This window comes from Acanthisitta chloris, unplaced genomic scaffold, assembly GCF_000695815.1.
Source record: "Acanthisitta chloris isolate BGI_N310 unplaced genomic scaffold, ASM69581v1 scaffold2444, whole genome shotgun sequence".
Lineage (NCBI taxonomy): Eukaryota > Metazoa > Chordata > Aves > Passeriformes > Acanthisittidae > Acanthisitta > Acanthisitta chloris.
In genome coordinates this window covers 137,921-148,015 of record NW_008670803.1, presented here as the reverse complement: position 1 = coordinate 148,015, position 10,095 = coordinate 137,921, and the positions used below count along the sequence as shown (strand labels likewise).

Here is a 10,095-nt window from a genome sequence, read left to right as displayed (position 1 = left end):
GTCCTGATGGTTATGAGAAAAGCAGGGACCAGATGAGTATGTACAGGTGGCTAAGCCAGGAGCAGAAACCCTGCCAGTCAGCTGCACAACTGCCTGGGAAGTGAGCCTCTAAGAAACCCACTTGCCTGGCACACTGCCACCCAGTCCCTGTCTGGACTGCAGAGATAATGGTGGAAAATAAGGAGAACAGGCCCAGTCTGGATCTGTTTTTTTTCGTGTGAAACTTGCGCACACCATTACCAGCTACTTAAACAAAACTGCTAGGAAAGGAAGTGATGTGAGGGGGCTTTGTGGGTGCTTTTAAGATACAGCCTAATGCCTTTACATTTCACCCACATCCCAGGTAGGCTTTGACTTGAGTTTCCTTGGCCCCAGCACACATCCTCTGCTGAGGAAGGCTGTGGGAGCTGGCTGTTAGTGTGGCCACTGCTGTGCACTTTTGTGCCCCTGTTCCCCTCCACAGCTCCACGTGGAGCGCCTGCAGCCAGAGAGGTGAAAGTCTGATGTGTGGTGGTGCTGTGCTGGGCTTGGGGTTACACAGCTGTGGGTGGCCACAGGAGAGGAGTTTCTCGTTAACTTGCTGTGGAGGAGGAGGCAGTGTGTGATGTGAGAATGATCCTCAAGTGTTGGTCTGCAAAGCAGCTTTCATGGCTAGTTAGGCCATAGTTGCTCTGGGGCTGATGGGCAGTGAGACCAAGTGAAGAACTGATTCTGTTTCAATCCCCAGGTCTGAATAGTCTTCTAAGCTGATTTATTTTTTGGAGTGTATTGAGAGGAGGTCTTTGATTTATTTTTTTTTAATTATTTTCAGTGTTGCCTAAGTGTAAGTTGCTTTCCAGACCATTTTTTCACTTTTTCCCCCATCTTTAAAATGTTACCTTTACTGATGCTTTTCTTTCTGATGGAAACCACTGTTATCAGCAGAAGATATGGGAGTAGCTGGTGTCTATCCATAGGCAGGACAAAGTACCTGATATAATTGGACTTATTTGTGGTCTGCACTGAAGTCTATCTAGTCTTACAGGTCTGTGGTAAAAAATAGCTGTTTTGTCCATAAGTATTGTATTTGTCTTCCCAGTGCATAATTCTGTATCAAATGCTTTTTCTCTTTTGTATCACTGGGAAAATATGGTCAGGTGAAAATTGTGTTCTCTCATACAGGTGTGGAGAGGTTTTCCTTGGAAATGGAAGTGTGGAGAGTGAGGGGTGAGACATGATACCAGAGTTTTCAGGAAAGCTGTTCCTTTTCTGTTCAATGTACAGATACTGCTTTTTCATAGCATACTTACCTGTTCTTTACAGATCCTGGTTAATAAGCCTTGTTCACATGAGGTGGCCAGCCACTCCTACACTAAACTTGCATGTTGTTTATATGTTGGTGGAACTTTCAGTCTATGTTTGCTCCTTAAACTTGCCTGTTATCTGAGGAGCTGGCTAGCCTCATTGAAACAAAAACCCCAAACCAACAAAAACTAAAAGGCTGTGTGTGTTAGGGGCTTTTCTGGAGAAAAGGAACATATATGCACTCTGATAAGGGGTTAAATGCAAATTCCCCCTGGGTGAATTAAGGTCCAATTTCAAATGAAAACTAAAAAATAAAGCTTGCAACATGTAGTTTAATAATTTATGGAGTTAGTCTTGACTTTTGGTCAAATGTCTTTGTTACTTAAACAGCTTTGCTGCCAACTAAATATATTAGTGCTGCAGAGAGGACCTCCTTGAAGTCTTTGAGGTGGTTTTGTTGCCAAAATGCCAACCCTTGATGACATTTTAGAGCATGTTGGAGAATTTGACAGGTTCCAGAAGCAAACCTTCTTTGTCCTGTGTTTGCTTTCTGCTGCCTTCACCCCAGTGTACGTGGGTGTTGTCTTCTTTGGGTTCATCCCTGAGCATCACTGCTTCAGTCCTGGGGTGGCTGAGCTGAGCCAGCAGTGTGGCTGGAGCCTGGAGGAGCAGCTGAATTACACAGTTCCCAAGTGGGATGGCCACGGGGCCAGTTATGACAGCCGCTGCAGTCGGTACGAGGTGGACTGGAATGCGACGGGTGTCAGTTGCACTGACCCCCTTGGCAGCCTCGTGAGCAATGGAAGCACCGTCTCCCTCGGTCCCTGCCGGGATGGCTGGGTCTACAACTCTCCAGGGAGCTCTCTCGTGACTGAGGTAAAAACAAGTGCCCCCTTTCCCTTGTCCCCTCTGCTCCAGACAAGCTGACAGTCGTGGGAGAGGGTTGGTGTAGCCGTGGCTGCACTAAAATGTTGCCAGCTTACCCGGAGAAGGGATTGTCTCTTGTTGTGAACTTGCACCAGGGGCTTTACAGGTCATCTTCCCTCTGTCCTTGCTATGAAGTGTTGCCTTGGCTGCTTATATCTCTAGCTGTGGAGCAAAAAATATTTCAGCAAATAAATTCCTGGTAGATAAAGTCCAGTTGTGTATGCAACTGCTGTCACATGAGAGGTCTGATTGGTGGAGGTGTGTAAACAGTGTGGCTTGCAGCACTGCAAACAAAATCGGCCAATGCAAAGGTCTTCATTTCTTCCCCCTGCCCCTTTCATTTTTTGAAATGAATAACGTTTTTTAAATGTATAATGTCTTTTAAAACTGGTTTCAAATACTAAGGTGGGGGAAAGGTAATTGCTTAAGTCAGGAATAAACTGCAGATAAGCTGATGGCTGTTCTGTGTTCTCAGACAGGGTGTGAATAAACTGAAAATGGTACTTAAGCTATTTGCTGTACTTTAGCAGTTTAGGTGCTTTAACCTTAAAAATAAACCAGTAATTGGGATGACAGGCTTGATTTCATCATAGTAAGTTCCACCAAACTTTCAGAGATGACGAAAGTCAAGATTCTTTCCCCCATATATCTAACACACACACACAAGAGCTGGTAAATTCCATGCTCTAGCAACTTCAGCATTTATAGTTTTGTAACCTCAAATGGTGGGTGACCTTGACCCAGCAGCAGCTCAGCAGGCACATCTCACTACAAAAGGCTCCAGCAGATGCTGTGGTCCAGATGCCTCCAGCATCATCTCATGAGGTTGTGGGAAGCTGAAAACTTGCAGTCTGTATGGGTTAGTGCAGTCATGCTCTTAAAGCAGTCATCCTCCTTTTTCTGCTAACGTGGGTGCAAGACCAGTCCCACAGGCTGCTTGCTTCATGGGATAACCAGACGTGTCACATGCCTCTGTGTGCATACTGTCAATGAGTTTCTGGTCGTGGCTGTTTCCATGAAAGCTCTCAGGCTCTGTTTTGTTGTCCCTTGCTCTGACAGCTAAGCAAGGGTAAGATAGTACAGTGTAAAGTGTGCTATATTGACCAAAGGAAAAATTTACATATAGAAGAATGTCTTCATGGGAAGTCTCACAGAGCATTAGGAGGAATATCTGGGTTTATGTTGATTACAGATGCATAGATTGAATTAAACCTAGCTACCAGCAGGATGGGAGGGGATTCTCAGTGACATTAGGAGGGGTTTTTGAAATAACTTATTCTTCAGTAGTTTTTATGTACATCTACAAGTCAGGTCTGATGGCAAATATGTGTGTACCCATGTGATATAAAGCTTGGCCCTGCATACAAAATACCTGTTCTCCAGACACATAAAACAACTTAGTTGAGCTCAAGACCAGAGCAGAGAGAAAATACTGTGGCTACGGAACAGACATAGATAACTTCCTCCCACCCTCCTGCAGGGAGCCAGTGCTCTGTGGAAAAAGGGACAAGGCAGGCTTCTGCAGGTATCTAGGATACTTTTAGTAAAAAGGCATCAGCCTAAATCCTGAGAAGTCTGCAGGGACCACTGTGGTATATGAGGGTATAAGGCAACAAGAACTGCTTGGCAAGGTTACCATCAGCCACAAAAAGAAGCTGTTTGGAAAAACTCAGAGCCATCATCAAGTCCATGCGGATCCACAAGGGCCAACAGAAGTTAGGGCACTGATTTTGACAAGTAATAACTAACTTATGTTCTTTGCAGTAAAGAGAGATGAGTCATCAATGGGAAATACCAGTAAGGTATTAAATACTGGAACTGCACAAGGGCTTGTTCCAGTATTTAATGCTGGACACTTAGTTAAGTTGCTAGGATTTGTGTGTGCTGACAAAATGGGTGATGAGCAGGAAGCAATGTTAAATTTTTAACTGAAGTGATGGAGACTTGTGAGCCAGCTCCTCATTTCACTCTTTTGCCTCTGACTGTGGTTGCTCCTTTAGTTTGACCTGGTGTGTGAGGATTCCTGGAAGTTGGACCTCTTTCAGTCTTCTGTGAATGCTGGGTTTTTTATTGGCTCCATAAACATTGGCTACATTGCAGACAGGTATGTGTGGGCTGACAGCAAAACCCTCTGACCTCCCCTATCAGTATTCAGCAGCTAAGCTTAGATAAAGGTTGTGCAACTGGTATCATTGCTGCTCTTCTCAGAATAAGATCAACCACCTAGATTTCAGTCACAGTATGAGGAGTGAGTACCTGCCTTTTAGGCTATACCTGGTGGTCAGCACAGATCTGCTGCTTAGCAAGTCCTGCAGTGCCCGTGAGGACTATTTTAGTACTGTCCACCCCAAACTTCCTACTGTGCCGCATCAGAGCCCTTGGGGTATTAATCAAAGCCCAGAAATGCTGCTTTGGATCTTCAACTTGATCTGTCACACTCTGTGTGACTGCAGCTTGGAAACATCTTGTTTTGTTTGGAGAACCTTAGAAATAGTAGGCACATAGACTGCCAGATGGGTCACAGTAGTTGCTGTGAAAAAGCAGAAATGCCTGTGTCCTGGCATCTCTAGCTCCCTGTTCAGAGCCAGCAGAGACTCCCTAGCTCAGGCACTTGGGGTTAAAGAGAAACAACTGCCAGTATTTGAAGACCTTTTTCCCACCTCATTCCCCTCCTGCCTAGGACCGTTAGTCCCGCAAGCTCTGAGTTGCTCCTGCTGTGAAATGAAGGCCACTCACAAGGAGATTTATACATTCTTTTTTTTTTTTATATGATTAAGATTGTTGTATATAAATCCTTTATCAATTTAGTACACACAGACACATCAGAATCATAATATTAACCCATACTTATTTTTCACCCCTGTTAATAAAAACCCCAACAGATTACTAAGCTGCCTGTTCTGAAATTCAGGGATAATAGTCACAATCCAAATACATGCACATATGGGACTATTCTTTGTTTTTCTGAAAGCTTTTATGGAATTGCAGAGCAACTGCCACAGTAACTTTTCAGGGAATAGAAAAGCAGGTAAGTGAGCAATGGGTGAAGAATAAAATCTTGTTTCTCTCCCTTGTATAGCAAAACTGGGTATTTTTTGTTTCCCAAAGATACATAAAACACTTACTAGTTTAAAACACCTGTTCTTTCATGACTAGTGGTTTGCTTCATGCATATTGTTTTCCAATACAGGTTTGGCCGTAAATTTTGCCTCTTAACCACAATTCTTGCAAATGTTGTCTGTGGAATCCTTCTGGTCTTTGTGCCCAGCTACCTGTGGATAGTCATCATCCGGTTCTTGCAAGGGCTGGTTAGCAAGGGCTGCTGGACTGCAGGCTACATCCTGGGTGAGTTCAGACTTTCTCCCAGGAGCAAGACTAGCTGCAGAAGATGAAGGAAAATACTCAACTCTGAGAAACCTGATAACAAGCCATTTAAAAAATGCCTCCTGTGATGTTTTACCAAGGAATTTTCTCCTTCTTTGACTTCTTGGGATTTTTTTTAAGCACTGTCATTAGGGAGAAACAACAGTAGTCTTCAGAGCTCAAGCGAGTGGTGGTATATTTGGGCTGTTACCTCAAGACAGGCTTTCCCCAGTGATACAGCTCACCTTTGCAGATCTGGGCTCCTGGGTTCCTCTTCCTCCCGCTGGGCTCTGGCTGGGGAAGACGCTGGCACCAGGCAGCTGCTCCAGCCCAGTCACAGATAGGATGATGACAGAGGAGGCCATTAATGAAGCAGGCAGGGGGTGGGGAAAATTTGAGGCATTTTTATGACACAAAGAGCATTAAAGGGCAAACAGAGGCTTCACAGCCTAAAAATAACTGAGGAACAGCATGTACTTGCTGAGAAAGATATGCAAACAGCTGGTCTCTGTGGATCCACTTGTCTGGGTGGAGGCTGAGCAGTGGGGGGAGCCAAGCTGTGTGGGTGACTCTCCCAGTGCCCTGCACCAATTGTGTCTGGTGATGAAGCACAGTTGTGGTGCCAGGTTGAGTTTGGGGCCATCTAAGGACTATTTTCTGGTGCAGGTTAGAGATGCCTGGGACACCTCTGATTTCTCTGGAGTGGAGTTCAGTATCCAGTCCAAAATTTCCAAAACCAAAGAATCACCAAAGCAGCAGATTAAATATTTTAAACACTACTCAATAGAGCCTTACCTGGGTTAGGATGTCAGGAGGCTCTACCAAATAGCTCTGAGTGATGCAGTTCACTATGATTGTGGTAAAAATGTAAATGTCAATGTTCTAAACTTTGCTTCTACTGAGGACATCTTGCTAATGCAGTTATCCAGACATCTGATACAAATATAATAAAATCATCTATCCCACAGTCCAGACTGTCTTCTGCCAAGACATGATTGTTCCTTCCTATGCATTTATAGATGCTTACTTGGCTTCTTAAATATTTTCCTGGCAGAAATGAAATCTTCATCACCTCTTCTGGAGAGCTTTATGCCATTTTAGAATACAAGTCCCTTTCAGGGCAACGATTTGCCATATCCTGATATATTCTCTCAGTTACATCTTGTTACTTTTGCATTCTCTTGAAACTCTTTCATGAGAGGGATGTTGTCTAGAATCAGTCCCAAAGCCCCTTTAAACATGTGTTGTCTCCCTAAGGGTGGCCAATGCTGAATGCCCAGGGAAGGGTACAAGGACAGAACAACCTTGTTATCCTGCTCTCCTGGGGCAGTTGTCTACGCTTCAGCTGCTTTTGACTTAGTCCCACTGAGCCTGAGGAGATGTTTCTGTGCATCATTTGGCCAAGCACTATTAGTTAATCCATGGCTCCAAAACCCAGCACTTCCTTTAGTTGCTAAATAGCTGCTTTCTATACTTTTTCTAATCCATTTGCTTTTTTGAAATCACACAATTGGATGCAACCTGAGTGTACTTGTGCCTGCCTGCTGGAATGGTTACTTTTAACCCTATATCAGGAAGACTTAACCTGTGGGTCTACTCCGTGATGTGGAGTTGCAAAATGCAGATGAATTGTGATGCTGCCCTGACCAGGGAGCTGCTCTGTGCCATCCTGTGATACAGGCTTTTCTTTACGTCCTTAGACTGAGATGCAGGCTGAAAGGCTGCACTTTGGAAACAAAATGTTCTGCTTTGTTATTGGGTTGGAGACATTGTGGATGTTGGTATTAGATTTTACAACAACATCCACCAGCACACTTTGACGAATGCTTGTTTTACTTGATCTCCATGACAGAGGACAGTACTGGATGTCTTAGGCCATTGTAAGAGGAGGAGCAGTGTTTTCTTCTCTGATGGAGTTTGGGTGACAGAAAAGCAAACCTTCCTCTGTGAGCACCGGGGGATTTTGTCCGGAGGCATTATGCCAGGAGGCACACGATTACCAAGACAGTTTCTTCAAGGCATTAGTATTAGCATTGGTCTTCCAGCATTCCCACATAGCAAGTTACTCCTGCTCTGAGCATTCGTGACATTCACCTGTCTCTGTGCATGTTTGCAGTGACAGAAGTCGTGGGCCCGCAGTACCGGAGGACAGTGGGCATCCTTTACCAGACAGCCTTCTCCGTTGGGCTCCTGATCTTTGATGCCATCGCTTACGCCATCCCTCACTGGCGGTGGCTGCAGCTCACTGTCACCCTGCCCAGCTGCTTCTTCCTGCTCTACTACTGGTAAATAGGCTTTTGTACCTCTGACCATGACCCAAAAACCCTAGCTTCTCCTGCTTCCCGAGGCTTGATACCGGGGGAGACTTGGCACTGCTCTCTGGTTGTGCACACCTCTTGGTGCAAAGAGGAGGTTCACAGCTAAAAGGAGAGGGAAATAGGATCCCTCAAAAACTGAGATCTTGTTGAACCTTAGCCTGTGCACCTCACCTGACCTGTGTTTAAAAGATAGACAACTCTGAAAAACACCGAGGGAAAAGTGGATTAAAATAACTTCTTTTCTTTTTAGCATTTTGTAAAGGAAAATAAGTGCCTTAGCATATTTTAGTGGACCCTACCCTGAAAATATGGTTATTGAGAGAATGTATAATGCTAACATAACTGTAACAGGTTGTTAGCAAGTGTTCTTTTAAGGAAAAAAAGCTGCATTTTTTTGTGATCAACATAAAATCAGCATGTGGTTTCACCTTCATTTTGGCTTATCTCCTCTCATTTTGATATTTTTCAGTTTGAATGCTTTGGATTTGAGAAACTGTCTTCATGGTCAAGAGGTTAGGAATAGCAGAAAGAAATTTGTTGCCTTTCTTTTTCCATATTTTTGAATTGTTAAGCCAGTTTATCCTGTTTACTATTTCTTTACTTGAAATGACAGAACAGGAAAATTGCTCCCTAAGAGGAGCTGGTTTATGGTGAATGGGCACTCCTCTCACTCACAGCACTTCCCCGATTTTACTTTAGTGAACTCATATTTGACTAAAGCCAGTACCACAACTGCTCCTCTCCCATCTCAGCTATGGGATACAAGGTGAGGGAGGGGAAAGGATCACACAAACCCCACCCAGACACAGCTGCCTGTATTCAGTCAAAGCACTCTCTCCAAAGTGTCCATACATGAGCTGACTTACAGGGGCTTTATGTTTTGGTGTATAATGCCATCCATTCACGTTGTAGGTGCCTCCCAGAGTCTCCCAGGTGGCTGATATCTCAAGGAAAAAATGACAAAGCTATGAAAATTATCAGTGATATGGCTAAAAAAAATCAGAAAAAGATACCTTCACATTTTGAGGTAAGCTCAGGGTTTGCTTGTGCATGTAAGTAAGCATCACCACAGCACCTTCTATCAGTTCCTCCCAGTAGAAACTTAACATACAATAACTGGCTCTTCCACAGGATATTAAATTTGAAGAGGAAGATTGTGGAAAGCAGAATCCTTCATTAATTGACCTTGTTAGGACACCACAAATAAGAAAAAACACGCTCATTTTGATGTACAACTGGTAAGAATATAATGTTAGAATGCTGTTTGTGAAGCTCTGGTTTTGAAAACTCCCTCAAGACACTGACTAACAAATCCGGGATGCTCTTTCCTGCCCAGGTTCACAAGCTCTGTCCTCTACCAGGGGCTCATCATGCACATGGGAATGGCTGGTGGGAACATGTATCTGGATTTTCTCTATTCTGCACTTGTTGAGTTCCCAGCTGCCTTCATCATCCTCATCACTATTGACCGTGTCGGGCGGCGCTACCCCTGGGCTGTGTCAAACCTGGTGGCTGGGGCTGCCTGCCTTGTCACAGCCCTGATCCCAGAAGGTAAGTCACCAGAATGGGGCCCTGTTGGGGCATCCTACTCTGCCCTCTGGGTCCTTTGTGCTGCTTTTTAGGGGTCCCTGTGCCACTGCTCATGTGGTGCTGACTGTTCCCATTCCCTCACTCACAGGTGAAATAAGGTCCCTTAAAAACATCAACTGACATGCAATCAGAGATCCCCAAAATAACACTGGTGCATTAACGATACCTTCTAAATTGCTGGGATACTTTTAAGTGTGTTGAATGTATTTTCTCTGCAGACATACATTGGCTAAAAGTGATTACTTCTTGCATTGGGAGAATGGGAATTACAATGGCTTTTGAAATGGTTTGCTTTGTAAACACTGAACTGTATCCAACATACATCAGGTAGGTTGCATCTTCCCCCCAGTTTCTTTTGTCCTGCATACACATAGTTGAGGCCGATGCGTATGTTATGTTTTATGCTAAATTAAGTTGTCCTCAAATATGTCAGGTAGCTTAATAAAGAAAACAAATGTACTCTTAGACAAGGGAAAACTTAGATGAGTGAAAGAAAGGGAAATGTTGAGCAAACCAGGGTGGGTGAGGAATCTGAAGTCCAACACAGTGCTTGGATTTGTCCTGCACAAGAGTCAGATTTACAATCCAAACCCTTCCAACTACAGTATTCTGA

General features: G+C 44.2%; 1 protein-coding gene across 1 annotated transcript in view; it reads left to right on the top strand.

Moving 5' to 3' along the window:
- Positions 1-1,749: 1,749 nt before the first annotated feature.
- Positions 1,750-10,095, top strand: part of LOC103801393 (solute carrier family 22 member 2-like) — a 10,285-nt gene continuing 1,939 nt past the window's right edge. The window contains exons 1-8 of the mRNA XM_009073804.1: positions 1,750-2,160; positions 4,212-4,315; positions 5,402-5,556; positions 7,691-7,859; positions 8,805-8,919; positions 9,024-9,130; positions 9,229-9,443; positions 9,701-9,809. Of these exons, the coding sequence (XP_009072052.1) occupies positions 1,750-2,160; positions 4,212-4,315; positions 5,402-5,556; positions 7,691-7,859; positions 8,805-8,919; positions 9,024-9,130; positions 9,229-9,443; positions 9,701-9,809 (1,385 nt within the window). The remainder of the gene's footprint in view (positions 2,161-4,211; positions 4,316-5,401; positions 5,557-7,690; positions 7,860-8,804; positions 8,920-9,023; positions 9,131-9,228; positions 9,444-9,700; positions 9,810-10,095) is intronic.